The 19,401-nt window shown below is 35.6% G+C and overlaps 1 protein-coding gene across 16 annotated transcripts in view; it reads left to right on the top strand.

The window, feature by feature from the left end:
• Nucleotides 1–19,401, top strand: part of SEC22A (SEC22 homolog A, vesicle trafficking protein) — a 63,899-nt gene that overhangs the window by 11,984 nt on the left and 32,514 nt on the right. For all 16 annotated transcript variants that reach the window (XR_013527591.1, XM_003734908.6, XM_017965183.4 and 13 more), the window contains exons 4-5: nt 7,203–7,366; nt 8,718–8,912. Coding sequence is in view for 15 of the 16 variants with exons in the window: in XM_003734908.6 (XP_003734956.3) it covers nt 7,203–7,366; nt 8,718–8,912 (359 nt within the window). In the remaining variant the exon portion in view is untranslated. The remainder of the gene's footprint in view (nt 1–7,202; nt 7,367–8,717; nt 8,913–19,401) is intronic.

Raw genomic sequence — 19,401 nt, 5'->3', positions numbered from 1 at the left:
TGACAGGGAGAGGGTGTGGCTGGGAAATGCAACCAACCTATATAGCTACCAAACCAGGTGGGGGAAGAGGATAACCTGGATGTCCGATTTTCCTGTTTTGTCTCATTACTAGCATCACATTACTTTTCTCCTGCTTATTATGGCAAAATTACAGCTTCTCACACCATATGTGTTAAATAGGCTCTTGTGAACTGGCCTAGGAACCCGATTACTGTTACATTACAGTTTCAGTGGGAAAATGAGATCTAGGTGCAGTAAACTTTGGGAATATATCCAACAGGTAAGGTAGGGATTATTTGATCAGTTATCTAAAAAAGTCAGGATCTTTGGGCTGTGGTAGGGAAGTGAGAAAGGGTGAATTGGGAGATTAACTCTGAAGAAAAGGAAATAAAGATGTCTAAGGGAAACTCTGCTTGCTCTGTGTTTTATCCAAGTCTCTGATGGTATAATAACCATTGGCTCATTAAAATCTCAGATTCTCCATTAGGTTACTGTTGTAAGTTATCTGGGATGCATATTAATAAATATTTTCTTTCTTAATGATGTTAAAATGTGTGGCTAAAATGGGTCTTTTATTCATAGGATGATTTATTTATGATTTGGCTCTTCACCATTGGAAGGTGATTGCAAGTTGGCCACATAAAGGAATAAATGAGAAAATAGGAAGTTCCTGGGAAAATGCTGCAAATGGTGGACACTTAGTGTTACTGAGCCCTCATTCTTATCTCCTTAATGTCTCACTAATGGCAAAGTCTTTTGTTTTCATCTTGTTTTCTACGAGACATATTTGGTGATAATAAAATTTCTAAGATATGCTCACTTCATTCATGTTGAGCCTTTCTATTTAATATTTTTATTTTTAGAGATGGGGTTTTGCTCTGTTGCCCAGACTGGAGATGCAGTGGCACAATCATAGCTTATAGCACCCTTGAACTCCTGGGCTCACACAGTCCTCCTGTGGCTCCTGGGCTCACACAGTCCTCCCGAGTAGCTGTGACTATGGATATGCATCACCATACCTGGCTAATCAAAAAATTTTGCAGAGATGGCATCTTACTTTGTTGTCTAGGCTGGTCTCGAACTCCTGGGCTCAAGCAGTCTTCCTGCCTCAGCCTCCCAAAACGTTGGGATTACAGGTGTGAGCCACTGCACCTGGCCCTATTTAATATTTTAAAGTTTAAACACTTTATTTTAGGGAGTAGAATTCAATGTAGAAGGTTCTATTCCAAAATTTTTTTTATACTTAGCAAATTTAACAGATTAGAGATGGTATGTCCTATTAAAGAGCTTTTCTGCACCCAGGAAAGCAATTCATAGAGCAATGTGGCTACATAGGATAAACAGAGTTTCTGTGTAGTGGTAGAATTATAGCATGAAAATTACATGTTATATGTAATGCAAATAATTTTTCAGTTCATAAATTATTTTATCAGTAATACTAAATTATTTGCTATCTATGTACCTTATCATTTAGCATGCTACATTTTATGTATATATCTTGGTTTGTAAATTATTGTGATAAGCATATTCCCAGTAATTATATAGTAAGCTCCTGGCAGGCTGGGACTTTATCTTTGCCATCAGAGCCTGTAAAGTAGAATGCTAGGCCTATGCTAGGTGTTCTGTGTCCTAGCTAGGCCTATGCTAGGATGATCATTGCTATTACTAATTATTTAGTTGGTGCAACAGGTTAGAATTGTCCTAATAATGTCAGTGTTTAATTGGTGATATGTAAAATTTCTTTGACAGCTTGTAAATTAAATTAGAAAAAACAGTTTAATATGTAAAACCAGAAAACAGTTTAATATGTAAAACCATTCATTTTCTTGAATGTAGGAATCACTTGTGGAATGGCTTGGACACATTATAGAATTAGCTTTTCAGTGGATTAGAAGGGGTAAATCTCCTATGTCTGGTATTTGGACTTCTGCCAGTCTTACCTGTTAGGTTACACTTGACCCTAAAGAAGTTCCTTGTGGGTGTACCAGAGAGGAGAACCAAAAATATAATGAAATTGGATAAATTCCTTGTGTAAAAGGCAGTAGCAATAAAGACCAAACCCCATTGGCACCAAAGCTCAGAAATGGAATGGAGCTAAAAAATAAAAAGTAAATTAGAGCAAAGCAGAAAACCTTGACAATTTAAAAATTGTGCCCAAGATATAGAAAAGAGTGTGTGAGTTTGTGTGTGTCTGTGTGTGAGCAATGACAGTGATAAAGGGGGAGCAGACAAGTCTTTGAGACTTGGTTAGCCATTCTCAGGGTACTCACTGTGGAGATGAGTAATTCTACATGGGTCTTGAGAACATCCCTCTCTTTAAAATAAGGATGTGTTGAAGACTCACTGACCTGAATCCTAAATAAAGCCTTCTGGAGAACAGTGACTGGAAGACAAGTGAAGTTCTACTCTCTTCTGTCATTTAGTCAAGTGTTTATTGAGTTGCTGCTTTGTGTAGATACCACTAAGCTATATAATTACTTGTGCATGATATACTCAACAAATTAGTGTATAAATGAGTAAAATGACGTCACCTTTGCACTTATTTACTGAGCGCTTACTCTATACTAGACATAAAATATTCTAAGTGCTAAGAATATAATTGTGAGCAATACAGAAATCATCTCTGCTGCTTTGCAGCATATAAGTGAGAGAGACATTGCAACAAAAATATATTAATATACAGTTACAAATTGGGTTTGTGAAGAAAACTAACAACTGCTGTGATACACTGTAGGAGTGGGATCAGTTTAAATTGTGTGTTTTTGTGGGGACTTTCAGTTTAAGAACTGAATGATGTGTAGGAATTAGCCAGGTCAGAATTGGAGCATTGCAAGTGGGGAAGACAAAATCATGAAGTTTCTCAGTTTGGGAGTGCGAGAGCTGGAAGTGGGTTGGCATCTTTGGGGATCTGAAATAAGGCCAGTGTGACTGGAATGTAGAGAGGGAGGAGTAGAGTTGCACAAAATGAAGTGGAATAGTTGACAGGGCTTCCAGAAGATAACTGTAATACAGGTTCCAAACCTTTCAAGTTTCATTACTCTTAATTTAGGGAATAAAATAGAAATTGATTTGTGGCTTGGAAAAAGTGAAAAGATATTGGTGAATTAGGAATAATTGGTTAATCTATACTCCATGGAAGTTGGTGTTATATTGTGAAAAGAATGTGGGCCTTGGAATCAGAACTAAGTTCATTCCATCTTTGCTCTTTTAATGATGTGTGACCTTGGATAAGTTACTAAGCCTCTCTGAGCTTCTGTTCTTTCATTTGGAGATAATAGTGCCCCTTTATTGTTAAAATGAAACTAAATATGTAAAATACTTAGAGGCCTAGCTCATACTAAGTGGTCAGTAAACTACATGGTGCTGTTACTCTTACTACTATTTCTCTTCTTCCTTCTCAAGGCAGATAGACAACTGCCAGATTGTTCATAAAAATATTAGCTAGGTGAACATGATGAACATAACGAAAGCATGCACAAACTGACATGCCTGTAGTGACTTTAGACTATGAGTAGTCCTCAGTGAAATGGTGGGAGTGTTTCAGTCTGTCCCATGATTGTTGAAAAAGCAGATTTTTTTTTCATTGCAGACATCAGTTGAACTGTATGTACTTTGGGAAATCTTTGCATTTCAAATAAGTATTGTAAAGCTAAATTCACTATGAAAAGCCATAGTATTGTAAAACACACTATAGGTTTTTCAGAGAGAATCATGCAACTGTAATAAAATAGACTCCCTGAAAATGCTCACGTGCCATGTTAAAGACATAGGGTTTTCTTATTTCACATGCAATTCTCTAGTTACATTTCGCACAAGTAAGATAAACCATTTGGGATAAACTGTCATGTAATATGGAAATACAGTAAGACTCTGACATAATAAAAAATTGGTTTCCAAAAACTTTAGTCAGATTAATGGAGAATAATGAAATAACTCCTGGCTAGCCAGTTAGGAGTTCCTAGGGTGTGGAAACCAATTACCAATTGTCTTCAGGTTATTCATGATATTGGAGGATATATTTGAATGCTAATAACATGTCAAAGAATTTTGATAATGACAGTGAAGTTTTTTTTGGAAAGAGAAAATTGTTTGGGAAAACATTTTGGCCTTTGATTTAGACATTTGTAGGAAAATGCAATATGCAGTGGCTAAATTAATTTGACTATGATCCTTAAGAAGATATGTTTTACTTTGTGAACGCTGTATATACACATATAGGAAACTAAAGCAAAAGTTTTATGAAACAATATGTATTCCAACATTTTCTGTTATATTTTATTTCAATTTCTGGAAAATGCTATAGTTTACTAATTTTATAACATAGTGGTTTACAATTTGCACTTTGAAAAACATTGTGCTAAATGACTGTATTAAGTGATGCTTCAGAAAGGAATGCCAGGTTACTCTAGAACCATAGATCAGCACTATTTCACTATTAGAATATCCCATACCACTAGTAATAGATGACTAGTAGGTGCCAGTCTCAGTTGGCTGCCTGGGATGGTCTTTAAAAAAGGATTCATATATATATAATGTGTGTGTGTGTGTGTTGTATGTATTCACGCACATATTTACTTGCTTACGCACAGGACGAATACGTAAGAAATTAATGATAACATGGACTGCCCAAAGGAAAGAGATCTAGGTATCTGGGCAAGAGTGATAAGGCACTTTAAGTACAGTATACCCTTTTATTTTTCATTCTTGTTAAATTTGAATCGTGTGAACATATTTATTCTAAACATTAATAAATTCTGCTTCTACATTATTAGAGAAAACAGCAGGGTGACTAGTATAGATCAGAGTTTTACAGTAAAGATTACTGTGTAGGCTGGGCACAATGGCTCACATCTGTAATCCCACCACTTTGGGAGGCTGAGGCGAGTGGATCACTTGAAGTCAGGAGTTCAAGACCACCCTGGCCAACATGAAACTCTGTCTCTACTAAAAATACAAAAATTAGCTGGATGTGGTGGTGAGTACTGTAATCTCAGCTACTCAGGAGTCTGAGACAGGAGAATCACTTGAACCCGGGAGGTGGAGGTTGCAGTGAGCCTAGATCATGCCACTTGCACTCCAGCCTGGACTCCCCACACCTATGCTGGACTCTGCTAATCTACACAGTAATCAGTCTCAGATTAAAAAAGATTACTGTGTAGATTAGCGGACTCCAGCATAGGAGTGGGGAGTTACCCTGAGTGCTATTTACTGCCCCGATCTAGACCAGCTATATTGACAGTACTATGCAATGATGTTTAGGTGACTCATTAAACAGGGTTACTTTGTGTTTTGTGCTCTGCTTATTTATCATAGTGGGGGGATATACTATATTCTAGAAAGCTTTTTTCCAATAGAATATGGTTAATTTTAATGTTCCTGTGCTTTTCATTTTTAATTTCTAAATTTGTTATTTAGAAGTAATTTCAAACTTACAGAAAAGTTGTATGAATAAGTTCAAGTAGTACCTGTTTCCATATTCACCTTTTGTCAACATTTTACCCCATTTGTCTTCTCATTTGATCTACCTACCTGATTTTTTTCCCCCTGATCCGTTTGAGAGAAATTTATAAATACTATGCCCCTTTCTTTCTAACTACTAAAGAGTATATTTTCTAAAATTAGGGATAGTCTCTTACTTAACTACAGTACAAATATCAGCTTCAATACATTTAATATTCATACCATATTTTATCTACTCTACTGCTAACTTTCCTCCTTTGTCAGTTCACCCAGGAATATGCTTTATAGCATTTTTTCCTGCTTTCTGGCACAGGATTTGGACTAGCGTTAGGTATTGTGTTTAGAAAGTTGTCATCTCTTTAGTTTTTTTTTTTTTTTTTTTTGAGACAGTCTCTCTCTTGTCACCCAGGCTGGAGTTAAATGGCACATTGTCGACTCTCTGCAACCTCTGGCTCCTGGGTTCAAGCAATTCTGTCTCAGCCTCCTGAATAGCTGGGAATACAGGTGTGCACCACCATGCCCGGTTAATTTTTGTAGTTTTAGTAGATACGGGGTTTCACCATGTTGTCCAGGCCTGTCTCCAACTCCTGACCTCAGGTGATCTGCCCACCTTGGCCTCCCAAAGTGCTGAGATTACAGGTGTGACCCAACCTCTTTAGCTTATTTAGCTTTAGCTTCTTTTGATTGGCAACATTTCCACATCCTTTATTTCTTTTTTACAATTCTGGCATTTTAAAAAAATATACCTTTTTAAAAATAGGATGTTGATTATTTTGATGTTTTATGATTAAATTCAAATTATGCATTCTCAGGATATTATATAGCTGATGTGTCTTTCTCAGGATATAAAATCTGGAGATACACAATGTCCGTCTAACATTGGTGATGTTAGAGAGTACTTGGTAAAGGAGTTGCCTAGTTTCTACTGTATAGTATTTCCCCCTTGCAACTAAAAAATAATCCATAGAAAGACGTGTTAAAACCATGCAAATATACTAATTTATAAAAATTTTCCCCTAGATTTAGCATTCATGATTGTTCTTGCCTGATACAGTCTTTACTGTGTTGGTTGCAAAATGCTGATTTTTCTGTTGCTAGCACTAACCTCTACATTTACCAGTCAACACTCAGTGTTCTGTTCTAAGCAATAACCCTCATTTCTCCTCCTCTTGTTTTTTTTTTTTTAATATAAACTCAAATTACCCCTTCTCATGGTTTATAATTAATTACTGTATAAAGTAGAGGATTTGATTATGGGCTGTGTCAATGATGACATCAGGAGGTCAGTGATCACCTTGAATTGTGTGCAATCTTCTGTGTTCTGGCATCTTTCTAGGGAGAGTGTTCCTAACTTTCATCAGAATCTTGAAAGGGTTCGGGACCCAAAAGTGGAAAACATGTTGAAGGGTTACACTTTAAGCTATCTGTAGTAGTTATAATACATTTTAATAAATTTGTATGCCTGTTCCCCTCCTTTTTACCGAGTGATAAGTAACTGAAATGTTAGAACCATATTGTATGTTGTCTGTAGTAGACTGCATTTTTGTATTCTATTTTTAAAACACAACTTATAATAGTACTATATTTTGGTTCCTTTAAATTTTTTCCTAGAACATATAATAAATGTTTAGATCTTCATTGCCACTGTAGTAACAGTTTATGGTGTATAGACCAGTCTTGTGAAGCAATGAATTACCTTGATTTAATTTGAAATTTTAAAACCAATGTTTTTTACACTATAGTTTTATTAGCTCTCTGGGAGTGAGCTACATGATGTTGTGCACTGAAAATTACCCAAATGTTCTCGCCTTCTCTTTCCTGGATGAGCTTCAGAAGGAGTTCATTACTACTTATAACATGATGAAGACAAATACTGCTGTCAGACCATACTGTTTCATTGAATTTGGTAAGGGCCTGATTTTTTTTCCTTTTTGTTCTCTCTCCATCCAATCATAGGCAATTTTAAATCTAATATTGGGTGGAGAGGGGACTTCTGCTATCTTGCTTTTGATAGAATAATTTGGTAAATGATCTATAAATTATGGTAACTTTTTACTTAGATGTTTATTAGAAAAAAATTGTGTTTGAGCTATGAAGGGGATTGTGAGTATTGGTCCAAAGAATTAATGCCAGAGGATAACTTCTCAATGAGAAATTCATAAGCCAGAGATTCAGACTTTCGTGTTTATGTAATCTTTTATAGTCTGCTTCATATAGAACAGGGGATGGCAAACATTTGCTGGAAAGGACCGGATAGTACATATTTTAGGCTTTAAGGACCATATAGTCGCTGTCATGACAATTCATCCCTGCCATTGTAGCTCGAAAGCAGCCATAGGCAGTACATAAATGAATGCAGTTATATTATAATAAAACTTTACAGAATAGTCAGCAGGCTAGATTTGGCCTGTGGGCAGTTGTTTGCTCAACTTCTAATGTAGAAGGAAAAAAAAAAACCATGTTGTAAATAGTAAAAATAAAATTTCACTTGGAAAATACTTAGGAAATGTTATATTACTTTCATTCAATTTATTTTTTAAACCATTCTAATGGTGTAAGCAATAAAAAGATTTATAAAAATGCAACATCTAGTGTGTGTTCTTATGAAATTGCAGCTGATAAATCTGACAGATTTAATATTTCATGTGATAGGAATCTCTATAAAAAGATTTGGCACAGGGTGTGGTGGCTCATGCCTGTTATCCCAGCACTTTGGGAGACTGAGGCAGTAGGATCACTTGAGACCAGGAGTTCAAGAACACCCTGGACAACATAGAGAGACCCTGTCTATACAAAAATAAATAAATAAATAAATAAAAGCTGGGCATGTTGGCTCACACCTGTAGCCCTAGCTACTTGGGAGTCTGAGGCAGGAGGGTCATTTGAGCACAGGAGTTCAAGATTACAGTGAGCTGTGATTGTAACATCACACCCTGGTGACAGAGCAAGACCCTGTCTCAAAAAAAATAATGAGACTGGTTTAAAGCTAAAGCTGTTTGTTTTTATAATTCCTTGAAGTGGATGTAATACACTTAGGTAGGGTTAAATTCTCAGTTTATTTTCAGTTACTGATTTCTAGAGTGTAAAACTGATGACTCCACGATATATTAATCATTAAACACAAGTTTGGAATATTTTATGACAAGTTGAACAATTTTTAATAATAAACTATAATATTTATTATCCATAAACATCATGTTCTGAAATGATTAATTGACAAGTAACTGCAAGGAAATTTATTTTTTTATTTTATCTAGATAACTTCATTCAGAGGACCAAGCAGCGATATAATAATCCCAGGTCTCTTTCAACAAAGATAAATCTTTCTGATATGCAGATGGAAATCAAGCTGAGGCCCCCTTATCAAATTTCCATGTACGAACTGGGGTCAGCCAATGGAGTCACATCAGCATTTTCTGTTGACTGTAAAGGTGCTGGTAAGATTTCTTCTGGTGAGTTCTGGATCTCGGTTATTTTTTTAAATATCATTGGGAAGAACTGAGAAACTCTCCAAAATGAATTACTTGATTCTAATATTTTAAATCAAGTACTTGAGAGAATATAGAAGTTCAAAGCAATCCTTTCTGTCCATGGTTTATAAAGTAAGCTACCAGATACGTGATTAATCAGGAATACTTTCAAACAGCAACCTCAGAAGATCTCTTCGCTAGAAAAACATTTTTTTAATTTCAAAATTTTTTAAAAATTAATTTTCATGGGTACATAGTATGTAATATATAGGGTATGTGAGATATTTTGATATAGGCATGCAGTGCATAACAATCATTAGAGTAAATGGGGTATTCATCACCTCAAGTATTATTTCTTTGTATTATAAACATGTCAATTGTACTCTTATTTTAAAATCTACAATAAATTGTTGTTGACTGTAGTTACCCTATTGTGCTTTGAAGTACTAAATCTTATTCATTCTAGCTAACCATTATTTTGTTCCCATTAGCCAACCCTCTTTCTCCCACTCCCACTCCCCTTCCCATCCTCCAGTAACCAACATTCTACTCTCTATCTCCATGAGTTCAGTTGTTTTAAATTTTAGCTCCCACAAATGAGAATGTGTAAAATTTTCCTTTCTGTGCCTAGCTTATTTCACTTAATAAAATGTCCTCCAGTTCCATCCATGCTGTTGCAAGTGACAGGATCTCATTCTTTTTTTATGGTTGAATAATACTCTATTGTGTAGGTGTACCACATTTTGTTTATTCATTTGTCTGATGATGGGCACTTAGGTTGCTTCTGAGCCTTACCTGTTGTTAATAGTGCTGCAGTAAACATGAGAATGCAGATATCTCTTTGATACGCTGATTTCATTTCTTTTGGATATATACCTAGCAGTGGGATTGCTGGATTATATGATAGTTCTTTTGTGTGTGTGTGTGTGTGTGTGAGTGTGAGACAGAGTTTGACTCTGTTGCCCAGGCTGGAGTGCAATGGCATGATCTCAGCTCACTGCAACCTCTGCATCCCTGGTTCAAGCAATTCTCCTGCTTCAGCCTCCCAAGTAGCTGGGACTACAGCCGCATGTTACCATGCCCGCCTAATTTTTTGTATTTTTAAATGAGACAGGGTTTCACTGTGTTAGCCAGGATGGTCTGATCTCCTGACCTCGTGATCTGCCCTCCTCAGCCTCCCAAAGTGCTGGGATTACAGGTGTGAGCCACTGTGCCCAGCCTCTTCTTAGTTTTTGAGGAACCTCAAAACTACTACTGTTTTCTGCAGTGGTTGTACTAATTTACATCCCCACGAACAGTTTCCTTTTCTCCACAACCTCACCAGCATTCATTATTGCCTGTTTTTTGGATAAAATCCATTTTAACTGGGGTGAGATGATGCCTTGTTGTAGTTTTCATTTGCATTTCTCTGATGACCAGTGATGTTGAGCTGTTTGTATGTATTCATATACCTGTTTACCATTTGTATGTCTCTTTTGAAAAATGTGTGTTCAGATCTTTTGCCCATTTTTTAGTTGACTTAATAGATTTTTTTTCATATACAGTTGTTTGAGCTCCTTATATATTCTGATTATTAATCCCTTGTCAGATGGGATATAGGGATTCACATCCCTTGTCAGTTTGTGAGTATTTTCTGTCATTCTGTGGGTTGTCTCTTCACTTTGTTTCCTTTGCTATGCAGAAGGTTTTTAACTCAATATAATGCAAATTTTCCACTTTTGCCTTGGTTATCTGTGCTTGTGAGGTATTTACTCAAGAAATCTTTGCCCAGATCAGTGCCCTGGAGAGTTTCCCCAATGTTTTCTTTTAGTAGCTTCATAGTTTGAGGTCTTAGATTTAAGTCTAATTCATTTTGATTTGATCTTTGTATATGGCTAGGAAAACATTTAAGGATTTTTTGTAAATATTTTTCTAGAAATGAAAAATAGGTTCTTTGTGCTGCATGTTTATAGGCATGTAAAGTGCTTTGCATTATGTTAAAATGGCTACATTCAAGGCCAGGGTTCTTGACTGTCACAGAAGATATAAAGACTTGAGTGCTCAAATTTCCCATCCCAAAGAAGGAATATGATCTTCAACAATTGTGAAAGGATATAAACTTTTGCTTAAAATGAACACCTCATTATCAGACTATTTGCTTAAAAAATTATTCCAACCTAAGGCTTTAGGAAAAAAAAATCTTCCTTATATAATTGAGCTAAAGTCAGCTTCCCTATGTCTACCAATTTGTTCTGTGATCTCTTTCTCCCACCCTTCAGCAGAACCAGAATAAGTTAAGTCACCAACTATGTGTGCTTTCCTTCCTCTTAGCCTAGTTTACTTCATATAAATATCTCCAGTTCACTAATGAGAACACATGGACTCAGGGAGGGGAACATCACATCAGGGCTTGTTGTGGGGTTGGGGGCTGGGGAGGGATAACATTAGGAGAAATACCTGATGTAGATGACAGTTTGATGGGTGCAGCAAACCACCATGGCAAGTGTATACCTGTGTAACAAACTTACATGTTCTGCACATGTATCTCAGAACTTAAGGTGTATGTGTATATATATATTTTATATATGTATAATATATATTTTATATAGTTTATATTTTTATATATCATATTTCATATATATATAATATATATTTTATATAAAACATACTTTATATAATATATAAAATATAGAGTATGTAGATTATAAATATATATAAAATATAGATTATATATTTTATATAATATAAATTTATATATTCATATATGTCTCCACATAGGGGAAATTCTGGAATAAAGTAAAATTACTAAAATGAAAAATTCATAGAAGGGCTTAATAGATTTGAACTGGCAGAAAGAGCTAGCAATTTGAAGATAGATTGATACAGATTATTTAATCAAAAAAACAAAAAAAATGAAGAAAAACAGAATCTTAGAAAAATAGAGGGCATGCCAACATATGTGTGACAGGATACTGAAGAAGAAGGGAGAGAAAAAGGAGCAGAGAAAATATTTGAGGAAATAATGGCTGAAAAGTTACCAGATTTATGGAAGTTCCCACTAATCTGCTCTTCCAGGAAGCTCAGTGAACTCCAAATAGATTACAGAAAAGAAATCCACAAATAGCTGAATCACAGTAAAATGCTGAAAGTCAAAGACAAGGAGAAAATCTTGAAATCAGCAAGAGAAAAAGAACTTATCACTTACATGAGTTTACCTGCATAACAAAGCTGCACATCTACTCCTGAACCTAAAATAAAAGTTAAAAAAAAAAAAATCACTTACAGTGAACCTCAATAAGATTAACAGCTGACTTAGCAGAAGCAATAGAGACTAGAAGGCAATAGAATAACATACAAAGTGCTGTAAAAGAATAAAAACTATTAACCAATAATCTTATATCCCGCAAAATTATCTTTTTTAAAAAAGGCAAAAGAAAGACATTTACAGATAAATGAAAGATAAAATAATTTGTTGCTAGCAGACATAACTTATAGGAAATAATAAAGGAAATTATTTAGGCTGAAAACAAGTTAACCTCGAAAATAATTTGAATCTGTATGGGGAAAAAAAAGCAAAGAACAAGGTAAAGGTAATTAAGTAATTAAAAAAGACAATTAAGGCCAGGTGTAGTACCTTATGCTTGTAATCCTAATACTTTGGGAGGCCAACCTGGGAAGATCCCATGAGCCTAGGAGTTTGAAGTTGCACTGAGCTAGGCTGTCCTCCAGCTTGGGCAATACAGCAAGACTCTGACTCTTAAGAAGACAGTAAAAATACATTAATGCATTTTTTTTCCTGCTCTCTAGGCTTAACTGATTTAAAAAGTGTTCATATAAAACTGCATATATAATGTCATTATGGGCCTTTAACATATAGAAATGTAATATATTTTCCTGTAACAGCAAAAAGGACATGGGTGGTAGTGAAATTGTACTGGGCTAAGGAAATTACTCCAGATGGTAATTCAAATCAGGAACAAAGGAAGTGAGCCAGAAAGATAAATATTAAGAGTTACGAACATAATTACTATCCTTTCTTCTCTTAGCATTTTTATAAGACATAAAATTATATAAAGTCATAATTTATTACAATGTATTTTGGAGTTTGTGATGTTTATTGGTATATATAATAGCAATACCACAAAAAGATAAAGGGAAAAGAGCTATATAGAGTAATGTTTCTGTGGCTCACTAGAATTTAGTATAAATCTGATGCTGTTACTTACATTTAAGATGTATATGGTAAGCTTAGAGCAACCACAAAGCAAATAACTCAAAAAGTAGTAAAAATTAAGTAAAATACTCTACTACTGAATATTCACTTAATGCAAATGAAAGAAATGAAAAAAAGTAAAGAAGGGATAGAGCCAAAAAAAGGCATGAAATGTATAAGAAAAAAGAAAAATGGCAGATGTAAATCTATATCAATATTACATGTGAATGGATTTAAAAAGTGTTAATATATTAAATAATCCAGTCAAAAGACAGCAATTGTAAGATTGGATTAAAAATAAAAAAGCAATATGCAGCTATATGCTGTCTTCAGGAGACAAACCTTAGATTCAAAGATACAAATAGATTGAAAGTCAAAGGATAAAAAAAAAAGACATGAAGAACAAAGAAGAGCTGGAGTAGCAATACTAATATCAGATGAAATGGACTTTAGACGAACATTGGTATGAGAGGTAAAGCATGACATTTTATAATGATAAAAGGGTGAATCAGTTAAGATACAGTTATAAACATATATGCATTTAACAACAGAGCCTCAAAGAACATTAAGTAAAACATGCTAGAAGTGAATAGAGAAATAGACATTTGAATAATAAAGTTGGAGACTTAAATACACAACTTTCAATAATGGAAAGAACAATTAGGTAGAAGATGAGAAAATAGAAGACTTGAACACCTGCACCACCATATGCCAGTGAGACGTAACAGACATCTATCAGAATATTCCATTTAACAACAGAATTTATAGTCTTCTCAAATTCATGTGAATTGATCTCCAGGATAGATCTTATGCTAAGCTAAACAAAACCCTCATAAATTTAAAAGGATAGAAATAGTACAAAGTATGTTCTCCAGCCACAATTAGGAAAAGAAGAAGTCAAATTGTCTCTATTTGCAGATGACGTGATTGTATATTTAGAAGACCCCATCATCTCAGTCCAAAATCTCCTTAAGCTGATAAGCAACTTAAGCAAAGTCTCAGGATACAAAATCAATATGCAGAAACCACAAGCATTCCTATGCGCCAGTAACAGAGCCAAATCATGAGTGAACACCCATTCACAATTGTTACAAAAAGAATAAAATACCTAGGAATACAACTAACAAGGGATGGGAACGACCTCTTCAAGGAGAACTACAAATCTCTGCTCAAGGAAATAGGATACATACAGAAAAACATTCCATGCTTATGGTTAAGAAGAATCAATATCATAAAAGTGGCCATACTGCCCAGAGTAATTTAAAGATTCAGTGCTATCTCCATCAAGCTACTATTGACTTTCTTCACAGAATTGGAAAAAAACACCTTAAACTTCATATGGAACCGAAAAAGAGCCTGCATAGCCAAGACAATCCTAAGCAAAAAAAAAACCAAAAAAACAAAAAACAGCTGGAGGCAGCATGCTGCCTGACTTCAAACTATAGTACAAGGCTACAGTAATCAAAAACAGCATTGTACTGGTACCAAAACAGAGATAGACCAATAGAACAGAACAGAGGTCTCAGAAAAATGCCACACATCTGCAACCATCTGATATTTGACAAACCTGACAAAAGCAATGGGGAAAGGATTCCCTATTTAATAAATGGTATTGGGAAAACTGGCTAGTCATATGCAAAAAAACTGAAGCTGGATCCCTTCCTTACACCTTATACAAAAATTAACTCCAAATGGATTAACAATTTAAATGTAAGACCTAACACCATAAAAACCCTAGAAGAAAACGTAGGCAATGCCATTCAGTATGTAGGCATGGGCAAGGACCTCATGACTAAAACACCAAAAGCAATGGCAACAAAAGCCAAAATAAACAATCGGATCTAATTAAACTTAAGAGCTTCTGCACAGCAAAAGAAACTATCCATAGAGTGAATCAGCAACCAACAGAATGGGAAAAAATTTTTGCAATCTACCCATCCAACAAAAGGCTAATATCCAGAATCAACAAAGAACTTAAATTTACAAGGAAAAAAAAAAATCAAAAAATGGGTGAAGGATATGAACACTTTTGAAAAGACATTTATGCAGCCAGCAAACATTTCTCATTAGAGAAATGCAAATCAAAACCACATTGAGATACCATCTCATGCCAGTTAGAATGGTGATCATTAAAAAAATCAGGAGACAACAGGTGCTGGAGAGGATGTGGAAAAATAGGAACATTGTTACACTGTTGGTGGGAGTATGTTAGTTCAACCATTGTAGAAGACAGGGTGGCAGTTCCTTAAGGATCTAGAAATAGAAATACCATTTGACCCAGCAGTTCCATTACTGGGTATATGCCCAAAGGATTATAAATTATTCTGTCATAAAGACATGCACATATATGTTTATTGTGGCACTGTTTATTATAGCAAGACTTGGAACCAACCCAAATGCCCATCAATGATAGACTGGATAAAGAAAATGTGGCACATATACACCATGGAATACTATGCAGCCATAAAAAAGGATGAGTTTGTGTCATTTGTAGGGACATGGATGAACCTGGAAACCATCGTTCTCAGCAAACTGACACAAGAGCAGAAAGTCAAACGCTGCATGCTCTCACTCATAGGCAGGTGTTGAACAATGAGGTCATATGGTCTCTGCTGATATAACACATGAAAGTAGCTATAGATGTTATATAAAAGAATGAGTGAAGCTATGTTGCAATAAAACTTTATTTACAAAAATAGATGGCGAGCTAAATTTGGTCTGTGGGTCATAGTTTGCCAACCTGTGTTGTCTACTAATCTCTGGCACAAAGTTGGCATAACCTCGTAACAATATGGTAAATATACTGATATCTTTATCAGGTAAAAGTAAAATGCTTCTAATTTTCTCTATTAGGATAGAAAAAAATGTGTTACCAAATTAGTACTTACACATCAGAGAATAAATTGCTTTGTTCCATAACAAGACTGCACATGTGCTTTTTGGAAAAGCACATGCAGTCATCCTCCAAGACACATCCATTTTGTAGACTTAAACTGGAGAATTAAATGGGAATATAATAGGAATTGCTACCTATGCATCTTTTAAGCCTTGGATGGTGGTGCTGATCTCTGCAATTATCGTAGGGTTTAGTATTTTGATGGTACTGGGTTGGGGGAGCTCCAAAACTTCCATTGACCATTTTTTCTCTAATAGTTCTAATTCCATGGGTCTGGCAGTCAGTATTGCAAAAGATATTGGTTCGTTAATACACACTCAGGATTCAGGAATATAACCTTAATTAGGGGTGGGGGGCCAACTCGGCCTATGAGGAGGTGGACTCTGTTAGAAACTCCACATATCACATGAATTCCATAAGTCCCCACCCTGACCTGTAGCCAGCAGTGGTATCCTAGATCACCAAACATTAGACACTTGGAAAATGGGGAGTCTGGTATGTGTTATTGTTTTAAGAAGGAGGGGCCAGGTGCAGTGGTTCACACCTGTAATCCCAGCATTTTGGTATGCCAGGGCGGGAGGATGGCTTGAGCCTAGGAGTTTGAGACCAACATGGACAACAAAGTGAGATCCTGTATCTACAGAAAATTAAAAGATTTGCTGGGCTTGGTGGCACATGACTGTAGTCCCAGTTACTAGAAAGACTGAGACAGGAGGATTGCTTTAGCCTGGGAGATTGAGGCTGCAGTGAGCCTTGATCATACCATTGTACTCCAGCCTGGGTGACAGAGTGAGACCCTGTCTCAAAAAGTTTTAAAAGTAACTCACAACTAGAACTTACTTATTTTTATTTTTATTTGAGACGGAGTGTTGCTCTGTTGCCTAGCAGGCTAGAGTGTAGTGGTGTAATCTTGACTTACTGCAACCTCTACCTCCTAGGTTCAAGCATTTTTCCTGCCTCATCCTTACTAATAGCTGGGATTACAGGAGCATGCCACCACACCTGGCTAATTTTTGTGTTTTTAGTAGAGACGGGGTTTCACCATGTCTGGTCTCAGCCAGGTTTCACCAGGTTGGTCTCGAATTCCTGACCTCGTGGTCTGCCCACCTTGACCTCCAAAAGTGCTGAGATTACAGGCGTGAGGCACTGCACCTGGCCTAGAACTTATTTTAATATAACTAAATTTACTTTTAATTCAGGCCAAGCCTACATAATATTTTCTGTAGTCCTCAAGTTAAAATATATTTTTATGTTTGGAACTTCTAAGTAAAATTATCCTGTTATTTTAGAATCTGGTCAATAGTTACTTGATAAACATCATTTTTCAGGGCTTTCTTCCCTCTGTTACAGTATCTTACTCTCAATATCTTTTTGGTATTTCTTTAATTTTTTCTCTTTCTAATCGTTTGATCCTCTCCCCACAGTCTGTCATGAATGTTTTTATCTTGCCATACTTAACATTTTCTGAAGTCTATAGTTGTTGGTCATGGGGTTAAAATATTAAATGAAGGGTACTGTTTTATGCTTTTACTTCTTTTGTTTATGCTTTTACTTCTTTTGTTTTCTTTTTAAAATTGTTTATTATGGAAAATTTCAAAGTAAACAGAATAGTATAAATAAACAGAATAGTATAATTAACCCTCATATACCCAACTTTAACAACCATACCAACATTTTGCCATTCTTTTTTCATCTGTACCTCTACCTACTCCCCTAGCCACTCATCTACTCAATAATTTATCTCTACATTTTTTTCTTGTTTGAGGGTGATTTACGTATATTAAAATGCACAAATCTTGGCTATTTCCACCCTGTTTCAAAGTATATGTTTCATTATTACTCAAGTATGGTGAGGAGATGACTGCCATAGAAAAAATAGTTTGTTATACTCACTGAGCCCTAGAGAAGGGAGCACACAAGGACTTGCCAATGTAGGTCAGGAGGCAGAGGGAGCAGGAGGAAAATGTGGGCAAGAACTTTTATTGTGGTTTCAGTGGTAAGGAATGGGTGAGGCAGGGTAAGGAGGTTTTAGGATTGGCTAGTTTGAATAATTTCAGTGGCCTCTCGGGCATAGGTTCTATCTCTGGTTGTGTGATACCTGGCCCTGGAGTGATTGGGATAGGGAAATAATGGTCCTGAGTGTGAAAGCCTTATAGAGGAGTTGGTTGGTAGTGTGGGTCTGGATTGATTGGAATGCATGTGAAAGGGAGACTCAGACAAGTTGTTTGCCGTCTGTAGGAATTAGCTGTCCCTGGGAGAGGCAATTCTTCCAGAGTCAGCAAGGCCCAAGACGTCAAAGCATCAAAAATACAGAATAAAAAGACATTAATAAACACTCTTATTGCAATGTAGGACATTTCCATCTCCTCCCAAAAGTTTCTTTGTGTTTCTTCCCAGTCCGTTTCCACCAGTCAATTTCCAGACATCCTCCATACAACCATTTTGATTTTTTTCCACTTGAACTTTGGTTTGTTTGTTCTAGGACTTTATATAAAAGAAGACTACATTGTGTGACTGTTGTGTTCAGCTTCTTTTACACAGCATAATGTCATACATACATGTTGCTTGCCTCAGTAATTTGTTTTTTTATTCCTGAGCAGTATTCCATTGTGTAAGTGTACCACAAATTGTTTATTCATGCTCTTGCTGATGGACATAAACTCATTTCAGTTTTTGTTACTGTACATAAAGCTATGAATATTTAACCTTTTGTTGACATACATTTTCATTTGCCTTGAGTAAGTATTAGGAGTGGAATTGATAGGTCAAAAGGTTGCCTGTTTAACTGCCAGTTTTCTGAAGTAGTTGTACCATTTTACCTTCCTAGAAGCAATTTATGAGCATTTTGATTACTCCACATCTTCACCAACATTTAGTGTTGTTAGTCTTTTGACTTTTATGTTGTCTTACAAAAAAAAGAAAAACAATTCACTAAACCCTAAATTTAGGGTTTAAACTGTTAGAAACACTTCTGTCAGTTTCTCTGACACTTGTGTGTTTTTCATCTATGTTGTCATTTTCTAGGTAATTTGTCAGTTACCTGAAAATGCTACTCTTTTGGCTGGTGGCCACAAGCCAGATAGATTTAATAATCTGTCTTACATACACACACACACACTCACATTCATACTCGTAATCCAACAGGTATTTATCATTTTTTTTCTGTAAAGTATTATGCTAAATTTTGTGGAGACATTTTTTAGAAAGATAGTAAACACATTAACTGCAATCAGAATGGTAAAGGGAAATACAATCCAATAAGTAAAACACAAAGTAGAATGTGATACATGCTCCTAAAGAGTTAAGAAGGAAGACACTTTCAGGTCTTGGACCCTTGAAGTATATGCATGGTTTTTACAGATGGTCATTATAAAGAAGGGCCT

This window comes from Callithrix jacchus, chromosome 15 (genome assembly GCF_049354715.1).
Source record: "Callithrix jacchus isolate 240 chromosome 15, calJac240_pri, whole genome shotgun sequence".
Taxonomy (NCBI): Eukaryota; Metazoa; Chordata; class Mammalia; order Primates; family Cebidae; genus Callithrix; species Callithrix jacchus.
This window is presented reverse-complemented; position numbering and strand designations above follow the sequence as displayed.